This window comes from Carettochelys insculpta, chromosome 9, assembly GCF_033958435.1.
Source record: "Carettochelys insculpta isolate YL-2023 chromosome 9, ASM3395843v1, whole genome shotgun sequence".
Lineage (NCBI taxonomy): Eukaryota > Metazoa > Chordata > Testudines > Carettochelyidae > Carettochelys > Carettochelys insculpta.
The window spans coordinates 63,659,057-63,676,356 of NC_134145.1; the positions used below are offsets into that span (position 1 = coordinate 63,659,057).

At 41.8% G+C, this 17,300-nt stretch overlaps 1 protein-coding gene across 2 annotated transcripts in view; it reads left to right on the forward strand.

The window, feature by feature from the left end:
* SUCO (SUN domain containing ossification factor) overlaps positions 1-17,300 on the forward strand; it is a 76,867-nt gene that overhangs the window by 16,613 nt on the left and 42,954 nt on the right. The window contains exons 2-7 of one of the 2 annotated variants that reach the window (XM_075002951.1): positions 3,082-3,190; positions 9,752-9,862; positions 11,080-11,225; positions 14,062-14,202; positions 14,414-14,564; positions 15,927-16,047. In XM_075002951.1, coding sequence (XP_074859052.1) covers positions 3,082-3,190; positions 9,752-9,862; positions 11,080-11,225; positions 14,062-14,202; positions 14,414-14,564; positions 15,927-16,047 — 779 coding nt within the window. Of the gene's footprint in view, positions 1-3,081; positions 3,191-9,751; positions 9,863-11,079; positions 11,226-14,061; positions 14,203-14,413; positions 14,565-15,926; positions 16,048-17,300 lie in introns of those variants that run through there. The other variant, XM_075002950.1, reaches the window with a different exon arrangement.

Consider the following 17,300-nt stretch of genomic DNA (forward strand, 5'->3'; position numbering starts at 1 on the left):
TGTCAAAATTAGAGGTTGGTGATGGTGTACATTGAAGCAACAGTTGGGGGTGTAAATATTTTACCAATAGTATTTTTAGATTTTTAGATTTCTGTAACTCAAACACTGCTTGTATCAGTTGTTTACTCTTGTATAGCTTATTGTGGAAGATTTTAATACTGTTTTTAGAATAAACTTTGTCCTCAAAACAAATGAAAAGTTATTTGTAAAACTTAATCTGATCGTGATCACTCCTTTATATACTCCTTTTTAGTTACTCTGGCTTATTTGTGTCAAAGCAGTGGTTTATGCGCATGTTTAAAAAAAGTTTAGCATGTTTCCTTTCATGAGAAAGGGACTTGTCAGTCTGGACAGCTCACAGAAGGCCTTCACTCAGTCTGGAGCTGCAGTCATAAAAGCAAACATTGTTGGGATATGTAAGGAGTGAGGTGAAAAACTCAGAATGTGATTATATTAGATTAGTACTGCACCCAACAGACTAGGTAAGGGTGGACTACTGGTCAACCCATGGTCAACCCATCACAGAAAGGATATGACAGAATTGGAGGGGGTTCAGAGAAGGGTGACAGTGATTAGGATCATGGGAATAAACATCTGGGCTGTGTCTACATGTGCCGCTTCTTCTGGAAGCGGCATGGTAATGAGCCATCCAGAAGATGCTAATGAGGCATGGATGTAAATTTTCCTCATGAGGCATATTTGTGCCCATATGCTAATTAGCATATGGGCACATGCTTCAGAGTCCAGAAGAGGCTGCACATGTACTTTGAGTCCAGAAGAGCTTCTTCTGGTCCCCAAATCATGTACTCATATGCTAACGGGGCGTGGAAACTTTACATTTGCCCCTCTCTAATATCTTCTGGACAGCTCATTACCATGCTGCTTCCAGAAGAAGTGGCATGTGTAGACACAGCCCTTGAGTACTTAGTTCACAAAAGAGAAGAATAAAAGGGACATGATTAAAGGATTAAAACAATTTAAGGTTGAAAAACCCAACAGGTTTGTAAATGTCAAACTTAACAGTGCAACTTTAATTCTTCTTCTTTGCGTATCACCCCCATGCCCAGCATGAGGCAAGGGTCCTGTGGAAAGAAAAGTACTGTGTAGTTAAGGCCTGCATTATAATTTACATACAAAAGGAATAAGAGCAATGTTTGGGCAACTGTAAATCTTGCAATCCCTATAAAATTTACAAAAACATTAACTTCCTTTTTATATGGAAAAAAACCAAAACACTTCCATGCAAATTTCACAACCCACATTACGCATCGTAAATAGAACAAATGCCACACGTTAATCTGTGTAGCATGGACTACCACATTTGGAGCTAAAGAACTAACTGAAATAGCTGTCAGGCAGAGGTGGTTATTCCCAGAAGTGGTGGAGTGGGAACAGACTGCTGGGTTTTGGATGTGAGTGAGTGGGAGATTCTAACTGGCCCATTTCTCCCCCTTTTCCAGTATGCGCACACAGCTACTATGGCAGTTTTCACCATACAATGTCTGCTGCTGGTTTGGCAATAGAGTGGGCCTGGCCGTATTCTGTCTGTTCTGAGACAGTGACAACATGTTTCTTGTGAATGTGAAGGGCAGAAAAGTGTCAGTGATATTAACAGTTTCTATTCCAGCAAAAAATAAAATTTCCTGAATCAAAGAAAAACTGCTGTTATGGCACCAGGACATTTTCCTTGCCAAATATCAAGCATCTGCTACAAACACATTGGTGTGAAGGTTTGTCAAATATCACGAAAGTATTTTATAATGGAAAGTGTTAGGGATTACTTGTTAGTGGGGAGTCAATGAAATTGGGGTCATCAGATAGAAAACTAATTACACATTGTGTAGATGTACTTTATTATTTGACTGTAGAATTCATTGCCACAGGATGCCATTGAGGCAAATGGTTTAACAAATCACAAAGGACTGTATATAGATAAAAATATATCTAGTTGTAATAATTCATGCAAATAAATTTTGCAAAGATTACTAAATCTCAGACTTCAGGTCCTAAATCAACTTTGGTTAGGAGTTACTGTGAGACATTCATTTGCAGATTATGCCATGTGTGGACTATGAGGGGGGGTTTCTTTCAGCTTCTCCTGAAGCAAGTCACTCTGATCGAAAGTTTGTACTGAATTAGGGGGATCATGGGTCTGATCTAGTATTGATGTGCCTATCTAATGGCTTTTTAAAATATTACTTGTATTCAATGTAGATAGAGCAAGTAATGTTTCTAAACAGAGTAGTTGAATGGCGACCATGTTTGTGTCAAATCATGTCCCATTGCTAGGTTGATGTGGGGAGACTCAGAACAGTTATCTTGTTCTTTTGTACTTCCAGAAATGAGAGAATATATGGTACTTTTTTTTTTTTTTGGAGTGTATAAAGTACTACTCATTCATGATACTAGAACAGCTTTTCTCAAACAGCAGGTTGGGATCCCAAAGCTTAGAAAAATTCTCTGTTCTGTGAGGGTCATGACACTCTTGTTTTTGAGAGTCCTAAAGATTGTGGGTTCGAGTCTCACTTGGTCTCATGCAGCAAAGCCACTTCTGATTTACCCAGCCGAAGAGTGGGTGCCTGATCCAATGGATTAAGGTAGTCAAAGACGCTTTCACATCACTCCTTTGTCTATTGTTGGCTATGAAACTGATGTGCCTTAACCATTTCAGCCTGATGGGCCAATGGCTTGAGGGAATTTAAACTTTGACTATTGTAAGTTTAGTTTAGGTTATAATATCCTAGGTTGCCCAAGTACTGTTTACTAAGCACACTGATGGCACTGCACAAGAAATGAGTGAATTTTGGTCTGTAGACTCTTCCACTTAATGATACATGTCAATATAAAGTACATTGCTGAGCTAACTTCCTAGTCCATCCTGCTGTGAGATCAGTTATTAAAATAAAAGTGAGCTTTCTAGCACTGCTAAAGGAATATTAGTAGCGTAACAAAAATGTTTTGTAAACTATATCCAGGTATTTTATAGGAAGATACAGAGATAAAGTTGAGGGAGCTAATGTGTGTATTTAAAGTGGGACTGGGATTTTTAATTCCTGTTTTGCGTTTGTTTTGTTTTAATAGGCTTCCCAGCTGGCATGTTTTTTGTAAAGAAAGCCCGTCATCTACATCACAGTATTCTCCAGATGATAACTATGCCCTGGCAAATGGGGATGAGAACATCCAGGAAAAGGTACTTACTGTCTGATCTGTGTGTATAGCAAACAGGCTGGCTTGCCCAACGTTGCAGAAAGCACTTTCACCGTTTTAAAGCTAGAGCTGGTTAATGCATGAATAAATGTTGTGGTTATTCTGTGAACCGGCTAACAACTACAAGGTGAGTCTTGAAAGAAGGGAAAAAACCTTTTTGTATCTTGTCATCTTTACTTGTGTTTTGTTGCTACTGTGGGAAAACATATTTGGACAGTTTATGGAGCCAGAGGGGCTAGGTTATTGATTTAGGGAGTGAATGAATGCTATTCTAAACAGAAAATATCATCTGCCATGGAAATTCTAAATCTGTGTACATGGGAGCCCTCTTTCAAAAGACTAAAAATCAAATGACAGCAATCAATCTAGCCTTTCAAAGGCATGCGACTACACAGCAAAAGTACCCTTTTGAAAGACCACTCTGTTCTTTCGAAAGGGAGCTTCCACACGGCTACATGTGCTTTTTTTGAAAGACTGGACCTGGAGACGTCAGAAACAGGATTGCATGGCTGCCAAGCCCTTCCAGGGCCTGCAGCCAGCCATGTCCTTAAAGGGCCCTCCCAAACACCTCTACCCTGCACGAACCCAGGCCTGCAGAGCTACCCAAAACCAAGGAGAGCCCAGCACACATCAGCATGGACAACGACCACCTGCTTCTGGCTTTAAACACCAACATCCTGGACAGTGTGCTACAGCTCCTGTGCACAGTCATCACAGCTTCCCCCTTCTCCTCTGGAGACTGAGTGCCCCCTCTTCTCAGGGACGTGGAGCCCCTCCAGCCTGGACCGCCCTCTAGGTGCCCCGGCACCTGTGGAGCCAACCCAGCATCTTAAAGTGGTGGGAGTGGCTTGTCCTAGGGCAATGGGATGATGCCAGATGGCTGTGGAACTGCCACCTAAACAGGGAGACCTTCCAGGAGCTCTGTCATTAGCCCGTCCCTGCACTGAGACACCAGCACACCACCAGGCAGTCCACTCTCCCCCTCAAGAAGCAGGTCACTATTGCTATTGGAAAATTGCCACCCTGGACAGCTTACTGCTCAGTGGGGCGTCAGTTCGGGGTGGGCAAGGCCACTGTCGAAGCTGTCCTCGTGGAAGTAAGCTGGGCCTGGATCACACCCCCACCACGGGAGGTGGGAGGGGACTCCTGGGCTCGGGGACCCTTGGCGGCGGGGGTGCTGTGGCTGGGAACTCCCCGCCACATCCTCAGGAGAGCACATGTTCTCTCCAGGTTGTCCGTACAGTAAATGCAATGCTCCTCCGTTGAGTTGTCCCCATTGGGGACCTGGACTCTGCCATTGGGGAATTTGCTGCACTTGAGTTCCCAAACTGCTTTGGCACCCTGCATGGTATGCACATTCCTGTCTGGGCTCCGCCACACAGCGCTGGTCACCATATTAACTGCAAGGGCTACCACTGGGTAGTCCTCCAGGCCCTGGTGGATCACAAAAGCCGGTTCATGGATGTGTACATGGTCTGGGCAGACAGAACAGACGACACCTGGGTATTCAGGAATTCCAGCCTGTGCTGGCATACAGAGGCCAGGACCTACATCCCCCAGCGTGAGCTCCCAGTCAGGGACACCACCATACTACTGTGCATAGCGGCAGATGCTGTGTACCTCCTACTACTATGGCTCATGCGGCTCTATTTCAGCCACCTTGACCCCATCCAGGAGGCCTTCAACAGCTGCCCTAACCAGGCCTGCAATGTTGTGTAGTGGGGTTTTGGACACCTTAAGGGGCAGTGCCGGTGACTCCTCTTGCATTTGGAGGTTGGGATGCACAACATCCTGCTGGTGGTAGGCACCTGCTGCGCCTTCCACAACGCTCTGGAGGGAAAGGGGGATGCAATTGTCCAGGAGTGGGTGTCCGAGTCTGGCTGCTGCTGCCGCCAGTCGCCAGGCCAACCAGGATGGGGTCTGCATCAGGGAGGCCCTCTGAGAGAGCTTTGCTTTTGGGCTGTACCCCCCTCCCCCCAGCAACCCGTGTACCACCTCACCCACATACCCACCCCTACGAGAACACAGGCATCTTTGTGAAATAAAACCTTTACTGTTAAACCTTGACCCACTGAATCTTACGAACAAAAACTATGTACAGTGGGGAGCGGGGAGGGAGCTAAACTGGGAGGGTCACTCAGGAGCAGGGCTTGCAGGACAAGAGCCTTGTTGACCCCAGGTTCCCCTCCCTCCCCTGATGTGGGGTCTGTGGCAGGGCTGGGATGGGATGGGAAGCACTGGCAGGTAGGGCCATGGGGGGCATTTGGCAGGGGATGTGGTGGGGGGGTACAGCATGATGGTCAGGATGCAGGCCACATTGGCCATGTATTCTTGTAGGGTCCTGTGTATGCCTTCCAGGTGGGACAGTAGACCATCCCGGGCCTCCCTCCGTCAGGCCATGTTGGCTTCTTCCAGCTGGAGGTGTCGCTCCACCACCTTGGCCTGGCAGAGGCTGGCAGTGTCCTCCCCCAAACACCGCTGCTGTTTCCGGCTGTGGGCCTGGTGTGTGGTGCTGATGGAGGTGCTTGGCCCCTCTCCACTGCCCTTGTGGGAGGACATGGGACTCTGCCGGCCCTTGGATGGTGTAGCTGAAAGGAGACAAGGATGGCATTACATGTGTGCATGTGGTGCACAGAGCTGTCCACAGGGCCGGGTGCTGGCTGTTGCCAGTGGGCATCATGGTGTGCTGGGGGCCATGGCCACCCAATATGTGTCTGGGCCTATACCACTAGGCCTGTGCGTGACCTGCTGGCAGTTTTTGTTGCCCCCGCCCCACTAACCAGGGTGTGCACCCTGCCATGGACTTACCAGAGGGTCCCTTGATGAACTCTGGTGATGCCCAGCTCCCAGTTTCCTGGCTGGACATCTGGGAGGGCACATTGATCACCAGGTTGCCCTCCCTGCTCAACCACTCCGGGGTGGTGTCCGGCCCTTGGCTCTAGCTCCCTGATCCTGGATCCTCCTGGGCTTCATCCTTGGTCTGGTGTGCAGATGTGTCCAGAATGACGGGTAGCAGGTAGCTGTCCTGGGGCCCCAGGATGGAGCGGAACTCTTGGTAGTAGGGGCAGGTGGAGGAACCTGCCCCAGAGCACTCAGCCCCATTCTGGGCCCAGGTGTAGGCCTGCTGGAGCTCCTTGACTTTGCTCTGGACTTGGTCTGGAGTGCTTTCAGGGTGTCACTAGGTGCTGAGGCTGCAGTGTTGCAGCACTTCACCCCATCTCCCTCAGCACCTCCTCCTCCTTCAACAGTCCCCAGAGGTCTCTTAACTTGGGCTCTGTCCAGGAGGGAGCCCTTTTTTTTTTTTCTTTTCTCCCTGCTGCTCCTGGAAGCCCTGTGAGGGCTCTGAGTGGGGGCCCTGGGGCTCCTGCAGTGGATGAGCACTGACCATGCCTGACTTCCCATTTTCAGGGGTGTGTGTGAGGGTGTGCTGAGAGCAGCTCATGCTTTTGCAGCTCACGTGCTCTAAGAGCGTCTGGATGCAGGGATCATAGAGCTTCTCGTAGGGGCATCTCCACCTTCCAGCTGGCCGGCAACAAGCCGGACTTCTCTTTCGAAAGAGTGAGCCATGGAGCATCTACACGTACTTTCTTTCAAAGACTTTCAAGAGGGGGTACTTTTCCTAATGCGGTGTCAAGGTCTGGATTTTGAAGTCTGAGCCGCATTCCTCTGATTTCCTTTTGAAAGAACACATTGCACGTGTAGACATTCCCTGCATTCTTTCGAAAGAGGGCCTTTATTTTTGAAATTACGTGCACATGTAGACGCAGCTTAAGTCTGCACAGCTGCGTTTGATTTCTTGCAGCTAACTTCTTCACTACATCTTTGGTTTAATTTACAGTATTTAAAATGTCTGTGTTGAACCACACAATACTTTACGCCACCTGAAGTTATGACTCAAATGTTAGTTCTTTCAAAATCCATGTTATGAAATAATACACTAGGTGAGAATCTGTCCACCCTTTTATTCACATAGCTTTACTGTAGCTCATAAGAGGAAGTAAGGTATGTTGAGTGGTTCTATCTTAGTGAATGGTGAATGAGAGTCTTATGTGGAAGCTCTGTGGAAACCTATTCTAAAACACTAAATTGTGAAATTCAGCATTGGCATTAATTTGGATTTCTTTGCATGTTATGTGGAGGTTTGCTCATTTTTCAGTAGATGACCTGATACCACATGACTAATTGCAAAGCTAGTGGTTGTCTTCATTTTAAGATTGGCTCACAATCAGTGATTGAAAAAAATCTGTACTAAAATGCTCCACTTCGCAAAATTGCTCAGACTAGTCATCTAGAAAATCTCCTTTGTTTCATTGTGTATCTGTCTTTTGGATCATGAGATGTCCAAGCACACTGTAGTTTTGCTAGCTTGTGCTCTAAATGAAGCACAGTCCTGCAGTTCTGATGACTACAGCTAAAAAAGTAAAGCTCAAAAGTACACAGTCAGAAAAAAAGTCACAATAGTAGAACCCTGAGATATGCGCACTCAAGTTGTGCAAATCTCAGGTTAATGCAACTTTGAGTGGCAGGGAGCTGGGTCCTGGCTCTGGGCTCCTGCTGCTCACACAGGTGGGAAAATTGACCAGCAGGGCAGTTCTGATCAGTTTCCTGGCTCCTGTGAGCAGTAGGGAGAGACAGCTTGCCTGAGTAATGCAAAATTACCTGGGGTTGTGCAGGAATGCAACCTCTGCCTAAGCTGGGGGTCCACTGCATTCATTAATCCTTCATGCTCCATTTTGATTCTTATGGCTAATGTAATATGCCCAGCAGGACCTTGCTGAAAGGAGGAGACAAGTGACCTGTAGTGGAGCTTGAGTTTATGAAATCACTGTTGTACACTTTTCACTGTTTTCTTTTTTTGGATAGCCACCTTCCACCTCATTCCCTTAGGACAGTTGTATGATTCAGAAGCAGATGTCTAAAATTTAAAACTAAACTCATTCCACTAGGTCCAAAGTACCCTTTATAGCTCATTTAAGAAATGAATGTGTGTGTGAAGATGTAATTTAGAGCTGTTGATTTTTTTAGCGTAAACAATGAGAAGTCCTGTGGCACCTTAAAAACTAAGATTTATTTGGGCATAAATTTTCATGGGCTGCAGCCCACTTTGTCAGATGCATGAAGTGGAAGCTTCAGCTTGGCAGGGATTTAAGAGCTGCTTAGTTTAGGAGGGCAGTCTTGCAATCTTTGACTAGTTCTCCTTTTAGAAGAATTGTATGCTGTTAATCTTTTAAGAATGGGCATCTGAGCAGGTAATACTTGGAAGAAAGGTCGCTTAAACCTTGAATACTTTGAATTTATTTCATATATAGATCTACTCTTACTTTTTGCCTTTTCTGGAGTTTCTTAACCTGCTGAGGATTAGTTAGGAGCTACAGTTTGTTATGCCTCGTTTCTTCTTGTGTATTCAGACATTTCGCATGTTTACCATCAGAACCACTTATTTTCAGATGGGTATTATACAGAGAGGTGTATACATTTCCCAATCATGTGAATATGTACAGACTATATTCCAAAGAACTGCAACTACAGGTAAGTTTTCTCAGGTATCGTTCACTGATCCAGCCAAGAGTGGAACTTCCTTCATGTACAATTACAACTTCTCGTCCTGGAAGGAATTTAGGATCAGTTTAAATCTCTCCAGTTGAACTGGTGCAAACCTCTAACAGAGACATTAAACATATTTAAGGAAACATTAAGACTGTTTATTTCATGTCAAATTAAGCCACACAGATATAGGTATGTTTGTGGTTCCATTGCTGTGCTGGCATAACTACATAGTGTAAATGCATTCGATAGAAGTGGATAGGATATCCCCAGTACTATAGGAACATTGCTTCCGTAAGTTGATGGTAGCTAGATGAACAGAAGCATTCCTCCCTCATCTTGGCTACATCTACACCAGGCCTTACGCTCTGGCTCTCTTCTTGACTGGGACTCCCTCCTTTTCATAAACCCATATATTTAAACCCTCCTCTGGAATCCCCCACTCATGCATTTGATGAAGCAGGTCTTTGCCTATGAAAGTTTATGCCCCAAAATATCTGTTGGTCTGTAAGGTGCCACAGGACTTCTTGTTGTTTTTGAAGATACAGACTAACTCGTCTGCCTCTTTGATACTTGTCACCAGGATTAGGTTGTCATGGCTACAGTACTCTGAGATATGGATTTTTCATACTCCTGAGTGATATAGCTATATCAGCCTATATATTAAGTACAGTCCAGACCTTAAGGAAATGTTAAACTGGTTTGTGTTTCTTTTTAGTGCAAACCCCTTAATTGCAGTAAACTGATTTAAGCTGGTGTGACTCTTCTTGTATAGGCAGCCTTGAACCTTTTGCTTTTATATATTAGTGTATGAGACCTCCTTGGATGTTTCATAACTCCGTTTTGTTTTCTTGGATATGGAGGTCTAGAAAGGTAAAATACCCTCAGATTTGTCTCAAGGCCAAGAGTGGGAAATGGTTTTTAGTGGAACACAAAATGTTTAAAATCAAGTGTAATATGAATATTATCCCATTGTGTTTTTTACTTTGTAATGTATTAGGAGGAAACAGGCAGACCCATTGGAACTGAGTCTTTAGAACATGTGGACTCAAATAGACACAGTAATCCCAGAGAAAATGATTTACTTGATGACTGCACAAAAGATGACCAGGCAAGCTTTTTCAATTATTTGTCACTTGTCACATTGTCAAGCATTTTATGGGTTTGAACTTTTAGTTCTGTAGAGGTTTTGTAACTACTTGTGTTGTATTTCATTTGTATGGTGATGGTCGGTGCACAGCTGCTGCAGGTGTCATCTTTCAGATGGGAGGAAAGCACAAGGGCCAACACATTTTATTGTTAAATTCTAGCATGTATAATTTTTAACAATGGGTGTACCTTATTGTTACTGTTATCTGGTGGATTCTCCCTCGCTAGAAGCTTTTAAATCAAAATTGGATACTCATACTTTCAAAGGGTCAAAAGCAAAGCATGCCAAAATATTTAACTCTGCCTTCAAGGTTATAGCTTTAATTCCATCGTAAATGTTGACCAGCCTCTTTATGTTTAATGCAATGATTCAAATGAATCCAATTGGGTATTTAAGAAACTTTCCTTGCTTGAAGGAAATATTTTTGTCTTTTTTACAGTGTTTTGTACTTACTTAGTGCACACCTGCAAATGTATTCCATAGTTTATGTAGTTTTGCATGTTGTAGTCTGTGATTGGGTAGTTAAAAGAGAGGACTTGGATTTAAAATCTAGATTTCCAGTCCAGGCTGCAAGACCCATGGCTGGCTATTTTTGGAACCTCATTTTGCTTATTTTCCTTTATGAAAAATACACCTAACGTACTTCCCATCTGTGATGTTGTCATGGTTAATGTTTACCAAATGTGTTGAAACCTTGGGATGAAAGCGTGAAGTAGTATAAATTATTTTTGAGTTTAATCTGGGACTTCAAAATTATTCCTTTTCTGATGTAACTAAATTCAGTTGCTTCAATGTTTGTTTATTTTGTAATGATGGTATTGGTTAAAAAAGTGGTATCAATTCTTGGTTTAGGATAATGTATTACAATTTTTAGAAATATAGCATTTAATAGGAAAAATTGTATTGTTGGGTGTAAAATAAAAGTTGCAAATATGTCCTCAAGTAGCATTTAGTATCCTGTACGTTGCTTATGAATGAAAGCATGGAATGTTGGTCTTTTACGATGTCAGAGTCTCACTTTCTTTTGTGTGCATATATATGGTTTTTGAAGTCATTTGGGTCTTAAGTAAGCAGTAATTCAGATTATACTTACCATGTAAATACAGGAGAACTGTAAATTACATATCACTTACTAGAAGTCACTCAAACTTTGCACTGATTTCTAATATTTTAAACAGACTACAGAAATGGGTGAATTAAATGTGCCTCAGGTTGAGACACTACCTTCAGTAGACTTAAATGAAGCTTCTTCTAGCATAGCTGCAAGCATTGAAAACATTTCCACTTCATCTACCTCAGAGATCTCGCCAGTCTCGCAGCCTGAGTAAGCCTTTTATTTTGTTACCATTTTGGTCTGTATTACAGTAAGTAGCGTTGCCCCAAATATGAGGCCCTTCTAAATTGTTGGACATGAACGAATTGGTTGCAATACTGTGCAGGTGTTGGGATTTAGCTTGTCAGGAGAGTACCATAGTGTGTGTGTGTGTGTGTGTGTTGCTAGAGAATGCCACCTAAGTATTTAATCAGTTCTTCAAAAATTACCATGCTAACAGCTTTCTTGTTGATTTACAGCTGTTATTGCTCCAGTGCAAACTTCAGTTTACCAGACTATTTTTGTCCCTTAGAGATTTGTCCTCAAGCATTCTCTTAGTTCCAGGTAGCAGCAACAGTGTTGTCTTAAACTCTCTGTTCTGAAAGCAGGAGACTTCTCCTCTTTAGATGGGGTCTCAAAACAGCCTCGTTTAAAAGAATTCAATGGTGGCTATACTGCCTGTGAGGCGCCCAGTGGATCATACAGTCTAGGAGGTTGTCAATAGCTATCTCTTGATTTTTAGGGCAAGTTAATGACACTTTGAAGCATGATGCGTGATTTTGGATTGATTTCCTGAATAAAAAAAGGAAGAAGTAGAAGGATGATGAGAAAAGGCGAATGTTCCTTTACACTTAAAATCTTTTAATCAACACAGAATTTTTTGTCTATTTTATTTGTTTGTTTATTTATGTAGACACTTATTTAAAATGACAGTGGACTTTTAACAAGAATATATTTACTCATAGACAGCATGTGGAATGAGAGTTTAACAAACATTTTTGTAATCCAAGATTTTACAGAAAAAAGTTGTATAGGTACCTTATTTTAATGCATTTTTGCTGTTGTGAATTTTGTTTAGCTGCCTTCTCTGCCAGTATGAGACATTACAACCAATGCAAGCATACTTGAATTATTCCATCTTATTGCCTGTTTTTTACTATTTAATAACTTAAGATGTTCCGTTTGGGCATGAAACTGCTCATGATTCATCTGTACCCAAAGATGAAAATTTTTGGAAATCTTTCAGAAAAATGAGATGCCATCTGAGTAAGAGCAAGGATTTTATGATTATATAAACTCTCTTTATTTTCTCACTTATATTTCATTTAGCTCTCAATGAGAACAAATGATGTGCACACATTTTGTAGTAATTTTTAACAAATTACATTTGTAAATGACTATACAGGACAAAGTACATGTGCCTGGTATATGTGCTACTCTTTCCAATATGTACATTATGTATGCATATCGTCTGTCAAATTTCCTTTTGAGTCTAGTGAGGTATACACTAATTTTTTTCAGTTTAATATTTGCACTGTTTTATTGAATTACTAATTATTCATATTCACATTGTTGTTCGTTCATGCTCTTGGTCTCATTAGGATCAAGATCATGCAGAGCAATTTAATACTAGTATGTTCAAGTTAGGTTTTACACCTTGGCATCTGAATTTGTGTTTAATGGTCCTAAATGTAAAAGTACAATCACATGGCACTGCCACCAAAAGGGGTTAAAGAAAACAGTCCGTTAAATAAATAGCTAATGAACTTGTAATTGTAGCACCGGTTTTAAGGGGCCAGTTTTAACATATGACCCAAATGAACCTGCCTTGCAAAATCACTCTCTTTAAACGAGATAATTAGTAGTCCTTCTTTTGAGCTAGACAGAGTCCTTTGCTGCCCGGCCACGAATAAGTTTTTTTTTTGGTCTGTGTCTTTTCTCTCATTTAGCATGTCTCTTTGAAATGTTCCCAAATTAGTTCCTTATATTTTTGGTTTTCTGTTGCTACATCTGTTGGAGGGGTGGCACCAGCTGGCAAACTAAGAAAAGGGGATGTGTTTTTGCTGCTCAGAGCTGAACTATTAGTGACAAGTTTTTGCATTGCCTCAGGTGAAGTCACACTTGTGCTGAGATATGAGAGGCAGAGCAAAGGCTTTTCTTGTCCCTGATTTATTACCTGTACTGTGTACCTCTTACCCTGTATAAATGTAGGCAGAAAAGGATCCAATCAGAAATTCATTTGTTTCCTCTTCTCCATCCATTATTTTTCTGTTTCATCTCTGAAAGGCATCCATGGCATTTTGTTGCCCCAAGATCTGCCTGACCAGAAAGTTCAAGTCTCTTCCTGAAGACTGAAAGGAAAAAATGAAGATACTAGGACAGATTCTCTAGCTCCGTTGTGCCCTCTTTATGCTGTGGCACAAAAGGACTATTATTTGGTCAGCAGAGAATTCCTCTGGTTTAGGGGGATGACCTGCTAGGATACCTGCACTGCTGCCAGGCCTTGTGTCTCTTCATGCCACGCTCTCTTGGTATAAGAGACATGACAATACTCTGTTCAGCTATACATAGCCTCTGCCGGTGTAGGGTCTGTTACTAATCCTACCCCAGAGGTGGAACCTACAGCTAGTCAGGAAGATCTAATTTGTGTTGGTTAAGGCTCACCCTGAAAAAAAGCAAAGTTTGGACAGAAGAGCCTATGTTCTGCTTCATTTTGTAATAGTAGTGGAAAAGTGACTGTTGCAAGGGTGAAAAGCTGTCTTAATGGAGACTTCTGGGAGGTGGGCCTTGTCCAAGACAATTGTGTGCTGTTACTTACACTGTGGCAAATACAATAGAGGTGGGAAATAAGTCATCCTTGATGTGAGCAATGAGAACACGCTTCCAAAATAGTGGCATAACATTACATATTTCTCTTCATCTTCTTACAAGATCCATGACGGACGTTTTCATGATACTGTATTATATTCTCTCTCTATCAAAATACCTTCGTTAACTTACCTCTTTGATTACCAGAGTACTTCTAATACCAGGAGGGTAAAAAGCATGTTATTTTTTTCCCCTTCAGTGCAATAGAAAATTCCCGTGCTGATATCCCTGTAGTCAGCTCTAGTGAAGCTGAGCAGTCAGAACCTGACTGTGATATTGGTGGGGCACTTGAGGCTGACCCTCAGAGTGAACCTTCCTCTTTTGTCAGTTCACCAGAGAGGTGAGTATTGAAGTAGGTTGTGAGTCTAAATAACTTGAATGTGCTTTGCTGTGCTGGCTTTGTAACATGATCATTCATCAGCTCTGCTTGCTTCTGTATCCATTGTATGTGTACAAGTTCATATATAGTATATGTTGAATGTTACATGAAGTTTGTAAGACTGCTTAATGTGTTTATGCTATAGGTTCTAATATTCTTGCGTATTTTTCAGCCTTGTGGGTCAGCATATAGAGAACATCTCGTCTTCACATGGCAAGGGAAAGATGACTAAATCAGACTTTGAGTCAAAGGTTGCAGCAACTGAGAATGGGCCAGAGAAGGCAAAATCTGCTTTAAATGCTTCAGATAACTTGAAAAGGGAGGTACGTTATATAACTTGAAATATTTTGCCAGGACACAAACACATAAGGAACTATCCAAGATTTCTGTTTAAACTGCAAAATGATATTTTTGCCTTTTCCTGTGCTTTGATATGTATATTGCCACTTTTCAAAAACTCACTTTCCCTCTGCTTCCCCCTCCCTCCCCATTTTCCTCTTGCTTTAAGAATTCGTATGCCCTTCATTTTGGATGAATGAGCTATAGATCTTCCAGCACAAAAAGTGGAACCAGCTACAACTACACACTGATTCAGTAGCACCAGACCTTGCCAGAACATATACACAATGTGCAGAAATACCCTCATTGCTACAGTGATCAGTTACCCCCCCGAACACACTTTAAGATCCACGTGTCCCCCATGTGCATATCACAGTGGTTCACCTTGTTCAGTGCACTGAATGCCACAACTGTGAGTAAAACCAATCATTTGCTATACTCTCAAGTGAAGTCTTTCAGAAAAATGAGGGTTGATGTGTCAATCTTCCAGGGTTTGATTAGTAGGTCAAATGTAGAGTGCACGGCCATCAACCTTGGTACTCCTTGCAGTTGTGAGGAATGAAAGAAGTTGGTGGGTGACCCATCCCAGGCTCTTTCCACTGTGGGGACAGCGCAGAAAATGATACAAAGTGACTCAACACTAGCTATGCTATTCATGTAGCTGGAGTTCCGTATCTTACATAATTTTCTCCCCTAGTGTAGGCCTGGCCTGAGACACACATACCTTATCACCCACAGAGTGACCTGTCTGACTTCTCTTGTCCTCCTCAAAGGAAAACTGCACAATAGCTTCAAAAGAGAAGCCTGGGAGCTTAGATTCTCAAACTTTTCTAGATATTTAAAGTCATAGACTGACAGTGGATTGTGGCTTTTTACAACAACTTATAACCCACTTAACACTGTCTTAACTGCTTTTTTTTCTTTTCCTCCCAGTGATTGAATAGGTGTTTACTGGCTACTTCACCTTGAATGATCCTTGAAATGTGTTTAATTGCTTTTGCTATTAAAGGTTGTATTTGAGGATTGATTTGTGTGCTGTTCATTCCCTTTGGGGCACCTGTCGTTGGTCACTGTTGGAAGATGGGATACTGGGCTTAGATGTACCTGTGATCTGACCCAGTATGACCATTCTTATGCTCTTGGAGTGCCTTTTCTCAGACCTAAAGAGAAGCCCTTTGTAAGCTCAGGAACTTCTCTCTCATCAACAGATGTCCAGTAAAAGATGTGAACTCCACACCTAGTCCATTTTAATATTATGTTGATTTGGAATTTGCCTTTTAAAATTTTTCTTGGTTGTTGTGGTCTGAAAATTTGAATCTTATGTATTGCTTGGTATCTCTTTGCAGAAAGACTATAAAAAAGCAGGAGAAATTGATCCTACATCAGTAATAACACCAAAGGACCCAGGAGACATTCCAACATTTGATGAGTGGAAGAAGAAGGTTATGGAAGTAGAAAAAGAAAAAAGTAGGTTCCATGATTAATTTCTTTGGTCTAAATACAAGTTACTTCTAAATTCTACAGTGCTTCCTCTTCTATTAACTTTGTTTAAAAATTACATAGAATTTAAATAGTAAAAGTAGATGTATTAGGATACAACCTAAAATTTACTTTTGTACCAAATATACATAATACAGAAACACAGCTGACTTCCTTGTATAGTTGTCTCTCAGAGTACTGTACCTCTAGAACATGGCAAAGGTCTTCACATCCGCCAGCAAATCTTTCATAAACATCAAAACTGAAAGAATTTCAACTTTAATTAAAACAGCTGGAACTCTTGTGCAGCTATTTCTTTGCAGCCTGCTGGCAGTACTTTTTCAGAAGAAACCTTAATGCTGAAACAGCCAGTCCTGCCCAAGTATCTACTTAACTGGACAGAAATGTCAGACTTGAAAAAAAATCTGTCTTTTCAGCTGGGAAAGAAAACATTTTTCCCATCTTCTCATGTAACCTAGTGCTTCTTTCTAACTCAGAAATGTTCTACAATGACTTTTAAAAGCTTGGCAAATAAAGTAAAGCTAAACAAATTAATATTTAAAGACTTTTTATGGGTTTTCCTCAGATCCGTGTAGTTATCACTTAATTAAGATGCTTAACTTGAGGTGGAGAGCTAAAAAAGTGGTAGTGACACTTTTACAATGCAAGTATTATAGAACTTTAAGTGTTCAATAATACAATATGGAGGCATAATATAAAAAGCATGTAGAGAATACAGGATGGCACAGTCTTAATCAACACTTATTTAGAATACCCTTCATATCTTTCTTTGGCTTTGTCAACTGAGAGTTAAAAAGAAATTCCCAAACGAAGGCTGCTAAAACATGTTTATCACACCACTATGTAGTCACCTGTGTAAATGTTCCAGAAGTTTGAGGTGTGTGGCCATTAACTCCATTCAGTGACCTATTCTATCATTCTTGTTTTTTATAATAATTACAACTTTACTGCAAACTGTATAAAAAAGAAAAATGTGACCTTGTTCCAAAACAGTTAGGAAATTCTGAGTAGTGGTAAGTATCGAAGGGGTAGCCGTGTTAGTCTGGATCTGTAACAGCAACGAAGGGTCCTGTGGCACCTTATAGACTAACAGAAAAGTTTTGAGCATGAGCTTTCGTGAGCACAGACTCACTTCATCAGATAATCTGATAAAGTGAGTCTGCTCACGAAAGCTCATGCTCAAAACTTTTGTTAGTCTATAAGGTGCCACAGGACCCTTC